This window comes from Panulirus ornatus, chromosome 27 (assembly GCF_036320965.1).
Source record: "Panulirus ornatus isolate Po-2019 chromosome 27, ASM3632096v1, whole genome shotgun sequence".
In the NCBI taxonomy this organism is placed as follows: domain Eukaryota; kingdom Metazoa; phylum Arthropoda; class Malacostraca; order Decapoda; family Palinuridae; genus Panulirus; species Panulirus ornatus.
In genome coordinates this window covers 1272807-1291566 of record NC_092250.1, presented here as the reverse complement: position 1 = coordinate 1291566, position 18760 = coordinate 1272807, and the positions used below count along the sequence as shown (strand labels likewise).

General features: G+C 48.5%; 1 protein-coding gene across 1 annotated transcript in view; it reads left to right on the top strand.

The window, feature by feature from the left end:
- Positions 1 to 18760, top strand: part of LOC139757495 (uncharacterized) — a 33256-nt gene that overhangs the window by 10402 nt on the left and 4094 nt on the right. Inside the window, exons 2-3 of the mRNA XM_071678008.1 lie at positions 12296 to 12454; positions 13037 to 13040. Of these exons, the coding sequence (XP_071534109.1) occupies positions 12296 to 12454; positions 13037 to 13040 (163 nt within the window). The remainder of the gene's footprint in view (positions 1 to 12295; positions 12455 to 13036; positions 13041 to 18760) is intronic.

The following is an 18760-nucleotide window of genomic DNA, read 5'->3' as shown; positions in this document are numbered from 1 at the left end:
CCCAGTATTAATGAGGGTAATTAACAATATTCAACTGTGATAATATTAACAAAAATCACCTGGACAAAAAATTATATCCAGCTCAGATTCAAAATCAAATTTCAAAATCTGCACAAGAGTTAATATAAAAAGGGTATATGATGATCATCACGAGTAATATATAATCGTATAAGTTTCTTACATTTCGTTGTATATCAACTGACTGTTATATTTCTCTCTTGTGTCTCCCCTGATGATGTGATTATTACACGAAAGTGCACTTGGGAACTTTTCGTGTTTCATTTTCCCCGTGGACTTATAGGAATATATATATATATATATATATATATATATATATATATATATATATATATATATATATATATACCGAGGATGTACGTGTGTCTATACGTGGGGTCAAGACGACTGATAACCCGTATCTAAGACCGCGATAAAATCCCACCAGGCGCCTCCCCACGTATCCGGCCAGATATACAACCCTGATATCTTGTCATTATTATTTCAGGGTCGAGCAGGGCGGATCCATTCATAGATTGTTATCGAACCTGGGTCCATGATCGGTGTGTCTCATCCCAGCCACTTGAGCATGATGGTACGACCCGCACAGCAGCACGACGGTACGACCCGCACAGCAGCACGACGGTACGACCTCTTCTTCGTATTAGGGGCTGACCTCTGACCTCGACCACTGGTGATCAGGGGTCAAAGGTCAGGCCACTGTGCCCTAAAAGGTCGTACCGTCGTACTCATGCCTTGTACTGACGTGCTCGAGGGTCGTATACCGTCGTGTTCAAGGGTCGTATACCATCGTGTTCAAGGGTCGTATACCGTCGTGTTCAAGGGTCGTATACCGTCGTGTTCAAGGGTCGTATACCATCGTGTTCAAGGGTCGTATACCGTCGTGTTCAAGGGTCGTATACCATCGTGTTCAAGGGTCGTATACCGTCGTGTTCAAGGGTCGTATACCATTGTGTTCAAGGGTCGTATACCGTCGTGTTCAAGGGTCGTATACCGTCGTGTTCAAGGGTCGTATACCATCGTGTTCAAGGGTCGTATACCGTCGTGTTCAAGGGTCGTATACCATCGTGTTCAAGGGTCGTATACCGTCGTGTTCAAGGGTCGTATACCGTCGTGTTCAAGGGTCGTATACCATCGTGTTCAAGGGTCGTATACCGTCGTGTTCAAGGGTCGTATACCGTCGTGTTCAAGGGTCGTATATACCGTCGTGTTCAAGGGTCGTATACCGTCGTGTTCAAGGGTCGTATACCGTCGTGTTCAAGGGTCGTATACCGTCGTGTTCAAGGGTCGTATACCGTCGTGTTCAACATGCCTATCACTTCCTTATTAATCCATATTAATCCTCAAATTAATCCTGATCATCTATACAAACTACCTTCTCTTTGTACCCACTCCGCGCCCCTGAACCACTCATTGGTCGAACCAAACAACTATAAACCCTCATTGTTTACAAGAATCAGCTGAGCGCGCGTTGTAAACAAATCCCCCCAAACAAACAAACAAACACCCACCCAAGCTGAATAAATATAAATGGGTAACGGATCATATTCATCATAACTTAAGCTTATATATATATATATATATATATATATATATATATATATATATATATATATATATATATATATATATTTTTTTTTTTTTTTTTTTTTTAAGCTATTTGCCATTTCCCACGTTAGCGAAGTAGCGTTAAGAACAGAGGACTGGGCCGTTGAGGAATATCCTCACCTGGCCCCCTTCTCTGTTCCTTCTTTTGGAAAATTAAAAAAATAACGAGAGGGGAGGATTTCCAGCCCCCCGCTCCCTTCCCTTTTAGTCGCCTTGTACGACACGCAGGGAATATATATATATATATATATATATATATATATATATATATATATATATATATATATATATATATATATATATATATATATATTAAGCTTACAAAAAGAATTTATCTTACAATCAGAGGTTTCTCTCCTACACTTGGTTCAACCATAAAACATGAAATTACGTAAAAAAATAGGGTAATGTGTATTTATTTTTGTTTGTTGTTTGTAGAAATATCTTTAAGAGTGATGAACAGTGTTGTACCTGGGGTTGGAACCCCCCCTTCACCCCCCCTGGATCTGTTACATACCCAGGATCGAACCCCCCCCCACACCCCCACCCTCGATCTATTACCTTTCTATTGATCTATTTTCCTCACCAAACCTGGCACTGTGTGTGTCCCCCCCCCCCCCGCACACTTCAGAATAAACACTAACAAGGAACACCTAAATGATCTTCCCCCCCCCTCACAACCCTTCCCCTCGGGTCAATAACCTCCCCCCCCCCATTAAAACCCTGCAAGAAGTAACCCCCTCCTTGCTTCTTCACCCCTAAAACCACCCTCCTCCCCCCCAGGCAACAAGCCTACCCCCCCTTAAACCTTACTACAACCTCCCCCACGCTACCCCATTCCCTCCCTGACCCTCCACCCCTATCAACCCCCTACACCCCCCCCCTTTCCCTACACACACTGCCTCCCTGACCCTCCACCCCCCCTACAAGAACCCCCCCCACACACACACTCCCCCTTCCCCCCAGCACAACAGGGAGGAGGGGGGAGGGGGAGGGTGGGGTGTTCATGTGTTATCTGGAGCCAGCTTGGGCTGATAAGAGAGGCGAGGGAGGGCGTGCTGTGTGTGTGTGTGTGTGTGTGTCTTACGCGTCCTCTTCCCCAAAGTAACGGGCGCCTCCTCCCCGTTACCCGCCGGCGTCAGCGTAGCGCCAGCCCCTCACCCCCGGGTCGTGTCCGTGGGAGCGGCATGTCGTCGTCGCCACGGTCGTCAGAGAGGCGCGACACGTTGGGTCGTGGTGGACACCCCCCCCCCCCCCCCCCCCGCTCGTTACCTGTCCTGCCAGACGTAAGAGTGACCACGGCGGCCTGACGTAAACTTAATACAACACACACACGTATTTACCCCCACACCCCCCCCACCAACACCATCGTAAGAGTAAATAAATAGGGGGATATTTAACCCCCCCCCCCGCCTATGTAATAGTAAATAAATAGGGGGATATTTACCCACTGTAATAGTATATATATATTTTTTTTTTTTTTTTTTTTTTATACTTTGTCGCTGTCTCCCGCGTCTGCGAGGTAGCGCAAGGAAACAGACGAAAGAAATGGCCCAACCCCCCCCCATACACATGTACATACACATGTCCACACACGTGTATACATACCTACACAGCTTTCCATGGTCCACCCCAGACGCCTCACATGCCTTGATTCACTCCACTGACAGCACGTCAACCCCTGTATACCACATCGCTCCAATTCACTCTATTCCTTGCCCTCCTTACACCCTCCTGCATGTTCAGGCCCCGATCACACAAAATCTTTTTCACTCCATCTTTCCACCTCCAATTTGGTCTCCCTCTTCTCCTCGTTCCCTCCACCTCCGACACATATATCCTCTTGGTCAATCTTTCCTCACTCATTCTCTCCATGTGCCCAAACCATTTCAAAACACCCTCTTCTGCTCTCTCAACCACGCTCTTTTTATTTCCACACATCTCTCTTACCCTTACGTTACTTACTCGATCAAACCACCTCACACCACACATTGTCCTCAAACATCTCATTTCCAGCACATCCATCCTCCTGCGCACAACTCTATCCATAGCCCACGCCTCGCAACCATACAACATTGTTGGAACCACTATTCCTTCAAACATACCCATTTTTGCTTTCCGAGATAATGTTCTCGACTTCCACACATTTTTCAAGGCTCCCAAAATTTTCGCCCCCTCCCCCACCCTATGATCCACTTCCGCTTCCATGGTTCCATCCGCTGACAGATCCACTCCCAGATATCTAAAACACTTCACTTCCTCCAGTTTTTCTCCATTCAAACTTACCTCCCAATTGACTTGACCCTCAACCCTACTGTACCTAATAACCTTGCTCTTATTCACATTTACTCTTAACTTTCTTCTTCCACACACTTTACCAAACTCAGTCACCAGCTTCTGCAGTTTCTCACATGAATCAGCCACCAGCGCTGTATCATCAGCGAACAACAACTGACTCACTTCCCAGGCTCTCTCATCCCCAACAGACTTCATACTTGCCCCTCTTTCCAGGACTCTTGCATTTACCTCCCTAACAACCCCATCCATAAACAAATTAAACAACCATGGAGACATCACACACCCCTGCCGCAAACCTACCTTCACTGAGAACCAATCACTTTCCTCTCTTCCTACACGTACACATGCCTTACATCCTCGATAAAAACTTTTCACTGCTTCTAACAACTTGCCTCCCACACCATATATTCTTAATACCTTCCACAGAGCATCTCTATCAACTCTATCATATGCCTTCTCCAGATCCATAAATGCTACATACAAATCCATTTGCTTTTCTAAGTATTTCTCACATACATTCTTCAAAGCAAACACCTGATCCACACATCCTCTACCACTTCTGAAACCGCACTGCTCTTCCCCAATCTGATGCTCTGTACATTATATATATATATAACTTTACGATGGGGTAGCCACGCACGGGAGGCGCGTCTACATACACCAGGGTTAGCTCACGTGTGTCACACACACACATTTACGATCCACTTGACGTACAATATATTCGTAAGTCTCTAACGTGAACACCAACCCACGATCCCCACAGTGACGACGGACAGTGTGACGAACGCAGGGTAATAACGCATAACGTTACCATTACACTGTGACGTTACGACGGACAGTGTGAAGAACATAGGGTAATAACGCATAACGTTACCATTACACTGTTACGTTACGTGTGGGAGGTTAATACTACGTTACCATTACCCTGTGACGTTACGTGTGGGAGGTTAATACTACGTTACCATTACACTGTTACGTTACGTGTGGGAGGTTAATACTACGTTACCATTACCCTGTGACGTTACGTGTGGGAGGTTAATACTACGTTACCATTACACTGTTACGTTACGTGTGGGAGGTTAATACTACGTTACCATTACCCTGTGACGTTACGTGTGGGAGGTTAATACTACACTTGTAGGATCTAGAAGGCGGCCATGTCTACAACCACAACCACAAGCCTACCACACAACCACAACCCTACCACACACATATGATCATCCTGAACACGACCATGTAGATGTAGCTGTGGCTACGGGGGGGGGGGGGGGGGGGGGGAGGATGGGGTAGAGGAGGGAGGGGGTAAATGGTCGACCCCCCACCACCCACGCAGCCCCCCCCCCCCCCGGTAACGTCATGTCAGATAAGTGGTTATCTGCCGAAAAGCGACTGGAGGCGTCGTCGTCGGCGTCGTCGGCGGCGGTGGTGGTGTGCGTTACGGAGAGATGAAAGGTGTGAGGAGGGGGGGCGGCCACCCCCCTCCCCCCTCCTCCAGCAGTAGACACCCTGTGAGTGTCGCCCCCCCCCCCACACACGGTGTCGTCTACACCAGGAGTGTCTGCCGTATGACGACCTCACACGGCCAGGTCAACGCGGGTCCCCCACACACACACACCATCATGTGTCAACATACAAGTGCCTTGTTAGCGGGGGAGGGGGGGATCTACCATCTAACTACCGCAAGGGGGGAGGAGGAGGAGGGTAGTACCCCCAGGACACACACACACAAACACACACACACACCTGCTGTAGTCAAAAGTTATTATCATTTTCTTTTAAACACAAAGAAATTACAACAGTTGTAAATGTTATTGTTGTAGATGTGGACCAAGAGCTGCGTGTGGTGTACCATCTGGTGCTAGACACTGTGTGTGTGTGTGTATATGTGTGTGTGTGTGTGTGTGTGTGTGTTGTGTTACAATGACCCTTAACACCTGAAGCAGTTGTTAAAGATAATTCCGGGTTGACACCATGTACTTTGAAGATGATGGCCTTTAACGACCCGCCCCCCCTCCTCAACGACAGCTGGTATAAACCAAGAGCTCAAACAACCTACAAACGACATAACAAGCGATTGACTTGTAGACGCCTTCCTTCACCCACTGGTCATCATATATACCATTGTCAGCGTGTATGAGTCCACTGTGGAAAATGAAACACGATAAGTTGCCAAGTGCACTTTCGTGTCCTAATCACATCATCAGGGGAGACACAAGAGAGAAATAGAACAGTTGCAGGTCTTAACTACCCACAACAGCTGGTAACACATTAAAAGCCACATTATGGGCCACACAAACGAGCTGGGACCAGACGAGGAGGCAGAGCGGAGAAGAATGTCCAGGGACGGTGGAGAGGAATGTCCAGGGACACCTGCTGCTGCTGCTGGGGGCCGTGTCGAGCGGGCCCCCGGGGGCAGAGACTCACCCAGGGGCGGGGCGGGGCGGGGGTGAGTGAGACGGAGGCAAGAAGCGAAGAGACAAGGTGAAGACTGGAGGCAGGGAGGACACACGGAGGTGAGGGAGGAGGAGGAGGAGGAGGAAGAGGAAGAGGAAGAGGAGGAGGAGGAAGAGGAAGAGGAGGAGGAGGAGGAAGAGGTGGTGAGGGAGGAGGAAGAGAAGGAGGAAGAGGTGGTGAGGGAGGAGGAAGAGAAGGAGGAAGAGGTGGTGAGGGAGGAGGAGGAAGAGGTGGTGAGGGAGGAAGAGGAAGAGGTGGTGAGGGAGGGCGTCGCTCAGATGGTCATGAGGTGGTGGTGGTGGTGGGGGGGGTGTGTTATCACCCTGGGGTGGGGGTGGGGGGGTGATAAGTGTTGTCGTACTGGCATCTTGTCGTCGTCCGCAGCCACTAGACCCCCCTCCCCCCCCCCCCCCGCCTCTCCTCCACTCTGTCGCCTCTTGAGTGACACTATAAGTTTTACTCCCGTGTGACGCCGGGGGGGGACGGGGGTGGGGGGGCACGTCAAGGGCAGCGGCGGTTGCGGAGGTGTGGGGGTGTGGGGGTGGGGGGGACGCCGAAGCCGCCGGAAAACTCACTTCTTGTCGTGGTGGGGGAGTGGTTGGGGGGGGAGGAGGAGGAGGAGGAGGTGTAGAGTGCTCATGACAGTGTCATGATGACGGAGGAGGAGGGGGGGGAGGAGGGGGGTTAGGTGTCAAGTGTGTACAGAATACGGTGGGGGGAGGAGGTCTGTTGTGGGGGGGGGGCATCATCAAGGCTGCGTGTGTGTGTGTGTGTGTGTGTGTGTGTGTGTCACGCCCTTCCACACAACTCGCCTCTTACGACTATGACCTGACCTGACCTGACCTGACCTGTTTCCTGGATCACGTCCCTCTACTCTACAGTAATGATAATAATAATAATAATGATAATAATAATAATAATAATAATAATAATAATAAACGTAACTTATTCACTGACAGTAAAAAAAAATGGTCGTACGATAGTGTCGTACGGAAGATGGCAGCCAGCCGGCCGGCCGGCACCAAGATAACGGCCAACGGCCCTGCCGGGCGTACAATCAATGCAATATTTCCTTGACGCGTACAAGCTGCTCCACCTGTGTACACTCTCGTACCTACTTGTAAACCACCTGCACCAGCAACACACACCTACACACACACACACACACACCATACTGCTCATGAAATGATCTCACAATAGAAAGAAATTCATGACAGAGTTTGAGTTTAACTTAGGGTGGTGTGGGAAGTCTTCTACCCCCCACAGCTAGGTCTACCCCCCCTACAGCTGGGTCTACCCCCCCTACAGCTGGGTCTAGCCCCCCCACAGCTGGGGCTACCCCCCCTACAGCTGGGTCTAGCCCCCTACAGGTGGGTCTGACACATCCAACTGTTGTGGTTCGCGGCCCACAAACATCATAGTCACACCTCTACATTATTGACCAATTAAATATGCAAATCACAGCATCGTAATGCAAATTTAGCTTCGCATGGCAGTCCAGTGAAGAACCTGCAGCTAAAAACGTCATGAAGAAAAAATTAAACGTGTATTTAAACGCTATTTTTCCACGGCCATTTTTTCAAATGTCACAATTGGAAATGAGTTTTTAATTTCTCTCTCTCCCTTGGGGGAGAGGTGAACCCCCCTCCCCCCACCCCTCCAAAGGCAACCATCCCCCCCTCCACCACCTCCCTCCCTCCCTCCCTCCCCTCCTCAGCAACCAGTACGTTAAAAAAAAAACCCCGCAAGAACCAGGAATACGAAAAAAAGAAAAAACAAAATATAGAAAACGCGGTGCGGTACCCCCAGCTTTCAGTTTGTGACAGGATTGCGGGCTGTGGCGACGACGGGAGAGGAAGGGAAGGGAAGGGGAGGGAGAGGAAGGGAAGGGAAGTGGAGGGAAGGGAAGGGCATCATTCTTGTGTGTCGGCATGTGGCCTCCCTCCCGCCGTCGGCGCGTCTCTGTGTACGATAAGCTTTGACGCCTCCCAGTCTCCGTCGCTCTCACATCTACGTAGATAAGCGGTATCAGTCAGCCCGCTAGGAGCCGCTACTTAACGAGGAGGGGGGGGGAGGGGGGGGTGAACATGGGCGTCGTGCGCACCGCAATGTACAGTGAACACCATAAGCTTAGCTGAGCCACGTGAACCCTCCCCCCCCCCCACACACACCGCAAGCTTAGCGTACGTCGACTCTCAATATATATATTTTTCTATAATGTAAATCAAGCTTAAAAAGTCTGGGTTTATGGAAGCTGACGAAAACCCCCCCCCCCTCCCCCCCATCCTTCAAGCTGGCGCTCAAACGTAAGCTGATCATCGTACGCTTACGTGTGGTGGGTGGGGGGTGGGGGGGGAAGGGGGGGGGAGAGAATATGAGGCGGAAAGGCACATGTTGAGAATCCAGCTTAAGTGAGCGTGATAAACAATAATAATAACAATAACGATGATAAATAAATAATTGTCGTAACTGAAGCTTAAGTCTGGATACATAGATAGACAGAGGGAGGAGGGCATGGATTACACACACTGTCTATTTCTAACTGTCAAAATGCTTTTAGACGACTGTTCACACTCTGTTGAACACAACCCCCCTCCCCTCCCTCTCCTCCTCACCAAACAAGCAAACTACCAGTTAATACATTTCCCCCCCCAGGGATAACAACCTGGCCAAACCAGTCTATCATAAGTGTTGTAATTGCCACTTATGTACAGCCTCGTCCGTGCCAAGATGTAGTGAACAACCACCTATGATTAGACAACTGTTATAAACAGTTCTTGTTCTGTTATGATTGTTCTCAATAACTGTTATCTCCCCCCCACCTCACAACCCCAACAACCCCCCCCCCACCCACCAGGCCTGCCCATCTGTTAAGCGTTAACAATGTATATATTCTCTCTAAATTATCATAATTATCATTATTATCGTTATCATTATTATCATTAGCATTATCATTATTATTATTATTATTATTATTATTATTATTATTATTATTGTTATTATTATTATTAAATCATTATCGTAAACATTTTGGATAAATGACTTTTACGTAGAATAACTCAATTATTCTTTATATAAATGCTGGTTCACTCTGGCTTCGGATAAGCGAGATATTCGTTAACCGGAATATCGGATGAGGAGCGCCGAAGATTCTCAATATTCAGGTATTCGCTGGGCAAGATGGCCTCCATGTACCTGGTCAAGGTTAACACAGAGGCTCGCTCGGGGGTTGTGGTGGAGAGAGAGAGAGGCCAGTGTTGGAGAGAGGTCAGTGTTGGAGAGAGGTCGGTGTTGGAGAGAGAGGTCGGTGTTGGAGAGAGGTCAGTGTTGGAGAGAGGTCGGTGTTGGAGAGAGATCCGTGTTGGAGAGAGGTCGGTGTTGGAGAGAGGGTGTTGGAGGCCAGTGTTGGAAAGAGGCCGGTGTTGGAGAGAGACCACTGTTGGAGAGAGAGAGAGGCTGGTTTTGGAGAAAGGCCGATGTTGGAGAGAGAGAGAGAGAGAGAGAGAGAGAGAGAGACAGAGAGAGAGAGAGAGAGAGAGAGAGAGAGAGAGCGGTGTTGGAGTTAGTGTTGTTGGCGGTGGTGGAGAGGTGGAGGGAGGGAGGCCAGCCCCCGTTGTAGTGGACAGTCTATTGTATGACTGTGTTTGACTACCTCGTTACCCACCTGAATAGTGATTAGGATTGGGGGAGAGGGAGGGGGGCTGGGGGGTCTGCACTGAGCTGTGACCATCTCCAAATCATCGCCCACCGCGTCACGGATTGATCGCTCAGTGCGATTACTGGCTTGTGGTGATTACAGGGTGATTACTTCGGTGATTACTGGGTAATTATTTCGGTGATTACTGGGTGATTACTTCGGTGATTTCAGTGTGATTACTTGGGTGATTACTTCTCACACCAACGTGTAGTAATTACTCAATCCAGCATGATCGCTTCCTCTCTAACTCGGCCCACGACAGCTACATACTGAGATCAATATGACGGATTAGATTGATCTATGACGGATTAGATTGATCTATGACGGATTAGATTGATCAGATGGTAAAAAAAAGAAACGATTAATTTCATCAGAGATTATAATCGCCCAATATGATTTCCGAGCTGATCGCTCGTGTGTGTGTCTCCCTTCACTCTCCGTGCTGCATTGATCGCTAGGTTAATCAGTACGATCCGTTTGATGACTGCGGCCTAGTATGACGGATTGGTCGTACAGACGGATCAAGAGACGCGTGGTCGTACGGACGGATCAACACATTAGTCGTACGGACGGATCTAACAGACGACTACCAGTCGTACGTGGCAATTGATCACACACACGTCAACGTGCTGCCCCACACCGAACAACGAATCATATAACACAACACAATCACCATTTCTCAAAAACTGTTTTTTCTTTTAACATTTTCTTATCCCATATGTCTTTGTCATGACTGTCTATATATATATATATATATATATATATATATATATATATATATATATATATATATATATATATTTATATATATATATCTTCCGTCTCAAGCGTCTATGTTCCCGTATTTAAATGGTACATTTACATTTATTAATTACTCCACATTTTACAATAATTTCCCCAAATTAACCTTATCATTACCTGATCATATAGCATTATCTTCCCTTTCTCTGATATCATTACAAACTCTATTGATTCAGATATTCCACAAATACAATCCTCTGATGTATGATACATTGAATACATTCCCGATGTATAAAATATATATTAATAAAGCAATTTAAATGTAAATACATAGTTCATACATGTTCTCCCCACACAAACCTTTGTTATATTACCTTTGTTATATTATGTTACATATTGTTCTTATTATCATGTAACCTACTGGCTAATATATATATATATATATATATATATATATATATATATATATATATATATATATATATATAAACCTCAAACCTGTAGGAACCCCACCCCTCTCTTAACCCCCCCCTGGCCACTTGAACCCCACTCCTCCCTCAACCCCCCCCCTCACTAGCAGAAACCCTTCCCTCCCCCCCCCCATGTGGCCATCAGAACCCCTATCCCCCGTGGCCAGTAGCACCCCCTCCCCCCCCCATGTGGCCATCAGAACCCCTATCCCCTGTGGCCAGTAGCACCCCCTCCCCCCCCCCTGTGGCCATCAGAACCCCTATCCCCTGTGGCCAGTAGCACCCCCCCCATGTGGCCATCAGAACCCCTATCCCCCGTGGCCAGTAGCACCCCCTCCCCCCCCATGTGGCCATCAGAACCCCTATCCCCTGTGGCCAGTAGCACCCCCTCCCCCCCCCTGTGGCCATCAGAACCCCTATCCCCCCTGTGGCCAGTAGCACCCCCTCCCTCCCCCCCCATGTGGCCATCAGAACCCCTATCCCCCTTGTGGCCAGTAGCACCCCCTCCCTCCCCCCCCCTTGTGGCCATCAGAACCCCTATCCCCCTTGTGGCCAGTAGCACCCCCTCCCTCCCCCCCCTTGTGGCCATCAGAACCCCTATCCCCCCTGTGGCCAGTAGCACCCCCTCCCCTAACCCCTGTGGCCATCAGAACCCCTATCCCCCTTGTGGCCAGTAGCACCCCCTCCCTCCCCCCCCCATGTGGCCATCAGAACCCCTATCCCCCTTGTGGCAAGTAGCACCCCCTCCCCCCCCCCATGTGGCCATCAGAACCCCTATCCCCCTTGTGGCCAGTAGCACCCCCTCCCCCCCCCATGTGGCCATCAGAACCCCTATCCCCCGTGGCCAGTAGCACCCCCTCCCCTAACCCCTGTGGCCATCAGAACCCCTATCCCCCGTGGCCAGTAGCACCCCCTCCCCCCCCCATGTGGCCATGAGAACCCCTATCCCCTGTGGCCAGTAGCACCCCCTGGGGTCTGTCCCTCAGTACAGTTCAGCTGACCACCACAGGGACGCCGCCACCATGGACAGTGAGCGGAGGAAGGTCCACGTCAAGAGACCCATGAACGCCTTCATGGTCTGGGCCCAGGAGGCCCGTCGCAAGCTCTCGTGCTCACACAGACAGGTTCACAATGCTGAACTCTCCAAGTCGCTCGGCAGGATATGGAGGTGAGTTAGACAGCCACTGTATCTGTGTGTGTGTGTGTGTGGTCATAAGGTGGTCTGTGTGTGTGTGTGTGTGTGTGTGGTCATAAGGTGGTCTGTGTGTGTGTGTGTGTGTGTGTGTGGTCATAAGGTGGTCTGTGTGTGTGTGTGTGTGTGTGTGGTCATAAGGTGGTCTGTGTGTGTGTGTGTGTGTGGTCATAAGGTGGTCTGTGTGTGTGTGTGTGTGTGTGTGGTCATAAGGTGGTCTGTGTGTGTGTGTGTGTGTGTGTGGTCATAAGGTGGTCTGTGTGTGTGTGTGTGTGTGTGTGGTCATAAGGTGGTCTGTGTGTGTGTGTGTGTGTGTGTGGTCATAAGGTGGTCTGTGTGTGTGTGTGTGTGTGTGTGGTCATAAGGTGGTCTGTGTGTGTGTGTGTGTGTGTGTGGTCATAAGGTGGTCTGTGTGTGTGTGGTCATGTGGTGGTCTGTGTGGACAGGTGGCCGCTATAACCGAGGGTCTGGCGTTACGAACCTCCCACATAAGGACCGTTACAGGCAGGTGGTCGGGTATACAGGTTACATAAGGACGATCGCCGTTTCCCTCATTAGCGAGGTAAAGCCGCGCTCGCTCACGCCCATTCTCCACCCACCACGCGTCCCACGCCCACATACAACAGATCCTCCTGTATGATACATCATACAGCAGTGGCTGTATGACGTAACGAGGGATGTCACACGTGACCTAATTTGCATAGTAGACCTAGACCAAGATGGTGTAACACTGTCATACACGAAGCGTTCGTGTATATGTTTCGATAACAACGAAATGACGAAAACCTACACGAAACTACATGATGACGTAAGCCGTGTGTGCGTGTGTGTGTGTGTGTGTGTGTGTAACCCAGGCCTGACCTTTGACCCCTCCCTCCCTCCCCCACCCACCAAGCCCTCAAGAGGGTCAGGTCAAAGGTCATATCCCCAGGGTTCGACCCCCCCTCCTCAAGAGGCGAGCAATAACCACCCCCCCCCCTTCACCCCCCCCAAGTCAACAGTCCCCCACGCTTCAACTTCCTCCCCTGCATAACCCGGGGGGGAGGGGGGGGGTCAGCACAACCGCTAATGGGAGAGAGAATGGAAAGCGAAAGTCAGTTGGCGTGCCCTGAACCCAGCCCTTGTGAATGTGCGGCATTTCCTGCACGTAAACTGACACACACACACACACAAACACACACATATATATATATATATATATATATATATATATATATATATATATATATATATACATACACACACACGCACACACACACACACACACATACACACATGCACACACACATACACACACACATATGCACACACACACACACATACACATACACCGTTATTCACTTTATTTATGACCCCCTCTCTCTCTCTCTCTCTCTCTCTCTCTCTCTCTCTCTCTCTCTCTCTCTCTCAACCGGAAGCTGTTCCGAGCGCCGCCCGCCATATACACATATATAACCCCAACAACCATTTAACAACCTGCGCACGACATCACACAAACACGGGGTTGTTAGCGGGGGGGGGGAGAGGAGGGGAGGGGGGCTATATACACGAAGCCTGGGTGGGGTGGGTGTGGGTGGGTGGGGTGGGTGTGAGGGTGGGTGGGGTGGGTGTGAGGGTGGGGTGGGTGGGTGGGTGGGTGTGGTGGGCGGTGGCCGGGAGCGGCCATCTTACCCGACCAGTGGGCCACTCCCGGGCCGGATAACGCCGTCAAGCGGCCGGTCGTCCGGATGTACCACGCCACGCCTGTGCCACGCCACGACGTGGCACGACGAAGCCACCACCAGCGTCCGGATAACGGGAAATCCGCTGTTCATATCCGGCGTGTTCGTTAACCGATCCCTCCCCCCCCCAATCATCCCACAGGCACCCAGCGACGGCACGGCGCGCCAGGGCGTGCGCCCACGCCACCACCTGGTGATGTGGGCGTGGTGGAGGACATCACCAACACGATGATGCACAACACAACACGACACACCTTGACCACTGCTGGGCCATCATGTATGACCTAACGATGGTCGACTGGTCGACTGGGTGGTTGGTCGGCTGTTCAGCTGGTCGACTGCTCAGCTGGTCGACTGCTCAGCTAGTCGACTGGTCAGCTGGTCGAGTGGGTGGCTGGTCGACTGGGCGGCTGGTCGACTGCTCAGTTAGTCGACTGGTCAGGTGGTCGAGTGGGTGGGTGGTCGACTGGGCGGCTGGTCGACTGCTCAGTTAGTCGACTGCTCAGCTAGTCGACTGGTCAGCTGGTCGAGTGGGTGGCTGGTCGACTGGGCGGCTGGTCGACTGCTCAGCTAGTCGACTGGTCAGCTGGTCGAGTGGGTGGCTGGTCGACTGGGCGGCTGGTCGACTGCTCAGTTAGTCGACTGGTCAGGTGGTCGAGTGGGTGGGTGGTCGAGGCTGGCTGTATAACTGTACACGTAGCTTCTTGTCCTGTGGAGAGCATGACTCTTCTCTCTTCCTCTGGCGACCACAAGGACTGTGGCCATGACGTAAGGTCACGTGGGGTCACCTTCACAACACGTCTCGAAAATAAAGTTTCTCTGGGGAACTTATTCTCTGGGGGACCGTTTCTCTGGGGGAACTTATTCTCTGGGGGGCCAAATCTCTGGGGGACCGTTTCTCTGGGGGGGCCTTTTCTCTGGGGGAACTTATATGAGAGATATGGGGGAGAGGGGGGCGGTTCAACGTGGTCTGGTTATGGCATCACTGGGGTTGTTAGCAGTGTTATGGGTTATCAATGTATGGGGTTGTTATCAATATGTGTGTGTGTGTGTGTGTCAGGTGTTTACGGTTTGCGAACGTGGGTGCTACCGCGGAGATCTTGGCGCTCCTCCGAGTCACGGGAAACGAAGTCTTCGGGGGAGGGGGGTGGAACACGATAAGTTCCCAAGTGCACTTTCGTGTCATCACATCATGACCAGGGGAGACACAAGAGAGAAATATCTCCGTCCCTGAGAGAGAGAGAGAGAGAGAGAGAGAGAGAGAGAGAGAGAGAGAGAGAGAGAGAGAGAGAGAGAGATGAGAGAGAGAGAGAGAGAGAGAGAGAGAGAGAGAGAGAGAGAGAGAGAGAGATGAGAGAGAGAGAGAGAGAGAGAGAGAGAGAGAGAGAGAGAGAGAGAGAGAGAGAGAGAGATGAGAGAGAGAGAGAGATGAGAGAGAGAGAGAGAGAGAGAGAGAGAGAGAGAGAGAGAGAGAGAGAGAGAGAGAGAGAGAGAGAGAGAGAGGAGAAGATTCTCATGAACTGTGTAACACGTGGCGTTACGGTCATGTGGTAACACAGGGGGGGGGGGAGGGTGAGGGAGGAGGGTTGGGTAGGGAGGGTTCGTCACACAGGCCCGTCACACCTACGTGCGTCACATCTCCCGGGGAGTAACACGTGCGTCACAGTGAGCGAGGCAGGGTTCACAACACTCGTAACGGGCGAGAAAGGAAAACGGGCAAAATAAAAATAATAATTTGTAAGAAAAAATAATAATAATAATTATAATATTATTTTATAAATCTAAATTACCAACAAAATTTTCGCGTTCGTCTTTAATATATTATTACCATGAACTACCTCTAACCCCCACCCCCCCCTCCCCCTCCTCCTCTACACCTGCCTCCCTACGATATACACCCCCCACCCCTACTCCCCCCCCCATTGTAAGGCAACACCCAAAAGAAAACGGCGGGCGGACATGTGACACCCAGATTTCGCGCGCTTTTCCCCACACCCCCCAAAGTTCCCGCCAATTTACTGGGGACTAATTTCCCGCGCGCTCTGGTCATGTTCCGGCGGTGAGGCGGTCACGCCGCGGGACGCCATGTGGCGCGCCGCCAATTGACGCCTCTCCCGGGGCAAAAGCTATTTACGCATTTACGCTCACTTTGCTGTAAACAACCTTAAGCCACTGGGTGGGGGGGGAGGGGAGGGTTATTAAACAGCGGGTTGTAAAATAGAGCAAATCTGTGTATTACTACGCGAGGTAAACATGTCTTAAAACGAAATTACTTATTTTCAATAAAGACTTTTATATATAATTATTTATCTAACTTTTTACCTCATTATCTCCTAATGAATTTAAGACGTCATTACGACGAAGAGAACTGTACAAATAGGGTAATTAACTACTCAAATGACCATTAAATAATTAAACCATTTATCATAACCGATGACGTGTTTAACGGTTTCGATAATGCAATAAATAGAACATGACGTAACTGATAATGCACTTTATCACTCCGTTATCTTTAACGACACCGACGACCCTTATCTCCCCCCCCCCCCTAACCACCACCACCTCAAACAGCCTCGTTACGAGCCAGTGGGGCTCCTGTGGATGGAAACTCAGTTATCACGCGATAACTACACGTCTTCACTGCGTTATTCGGTGATAAATGAATTATCATACGTCACCATGACACCAGTGTGGTACCAGGCTCTGCACTCTGGGGTTGGTGCGCTCCACACAGGAGCAGGGCAATGGTGGAACCCTTCACTCGAGGAGGGGGTAATTCTTTCCGTCCACTTACGGTAATAATTAATAATAATAATAATAATAATAATAATAATAATAATAATAATATAATTAGGGGGTCATTAACATGTCTCTCCACATAGCCACACAGTCACCAACCACACAAAACCCACCCCACAACCCCCCCACCACAAAACCCACCCCACAACCCCCCCACCACAAAACCCACCCCACAACCCCCCCCACCACAAAACCCACCCCACAACCTCCCCCTCCCCCACAAAAACCCACCTCACAACCCCCCCACCACAAAACCCACCCCACAACCTCCCCCTCCCCCACAAAACCCACCCCACAACCTCCCCCTCCCCCACAAAAACCCACCTCACAACCCCCCCACCACAAAAACCCACCTCACAACCCCCCCACCACAAAACCCACCCCACAACCTCCCCCTCCCCCACAAAACCCACCCAACACAAAACCCATCCCACAACCTCCCCCACAAACCTTAACCCACAAAACCCACCCCCACAAAACCGTACCACGTGACCAAAGTCCTGAGTGGCGCCATGGAGGGGGGGGGGGTGAGGACTGGCACGAGGCCTAAGAGTGTGAGTTACGGAGTTCCAGTGTGTGTGTGAGTGTGTTACGGGGCTGATGAGTGTGAGTTACAGGGATTTGATGAGTTACGGGACTCAGATGAATGTGAGTTACAGGGATTTGATGAGTAAGTTACAGGGCTCTGATGAGTGAGTTACCGAGCTCTGATGTGTGAGTTACATGGGATTGAACAACATCCTTAATGTCAGTTACCAAAAGCAGCTTTGAGTTACGAAGTGTAAATAGCATTATGTAAATTCAAACACGTAAAGCTACAGGGCTGTAAATAAACCACGTAAAAAGGTACACTTTAAGTAAATCATGTAAATCTATCTTTAATAATGAAATTTCTATTATTATTATTATTATTATTATCATTATTATTATTATTATTATTATTGTATTTTGGCCCGTCTGATCATAATTATCAAAGTATTTTTCAAGTTTAATTATTATCGTATTCTTGTATAAAATTCCAATTATTGTCGTATTTCGTTCTGTCTTATTATCATTAATATTTTGATATTAAAGTCCCATCAATTATCATCGAATTAACATAGTCTGATAATTACCATCGTATTCTAACGAAAAAATCTGATTTTCGTCGTATTCTAATTTAAAAACCTCGTATTTTAATTTATAAATTTGATTTTCATCGTATTTTAATCTGAAAATCTTGTATTTTAATTTAAAAATCTGATTTTCATCGTATTCTAATATGAAAATCTCGTATTTTAATTTAAAAATCTGATTTTCATCGTATTCTAATTTAAAAATCTCGTATTTTAATTTATAAATCTAATTTTCATCGTATTTTAATTTAAAAATCTCGTATTTTAATTTATAAATCTAATTTTCATCGTATTTTAATTTAAAAATCTCGTATTTTAATTTGTAAATCTAATTTTCATCGTATTCTAATTAAAAAATCTCGTACTTTAATTTATAAATCTAATTTTCATCGTATTTTAATCTAAAAATCTCGTAATTTAATTAATAATTTGATTTTCATCGTATTTTAATTAAAAATCTCGTATTTCAATTTGTACATCTGATTTTTATCGTATTTCAATTTAAAAATATCGTATTTTAATTTATAAATCTAAATTTCATGGTATTTCGACACAAACTGTTGTCTTACACCGTATTTCACAATCTGTAATTATGATGACCATCACATTTCAATCTACAATTCCACTTACCATTGTATTATACACCT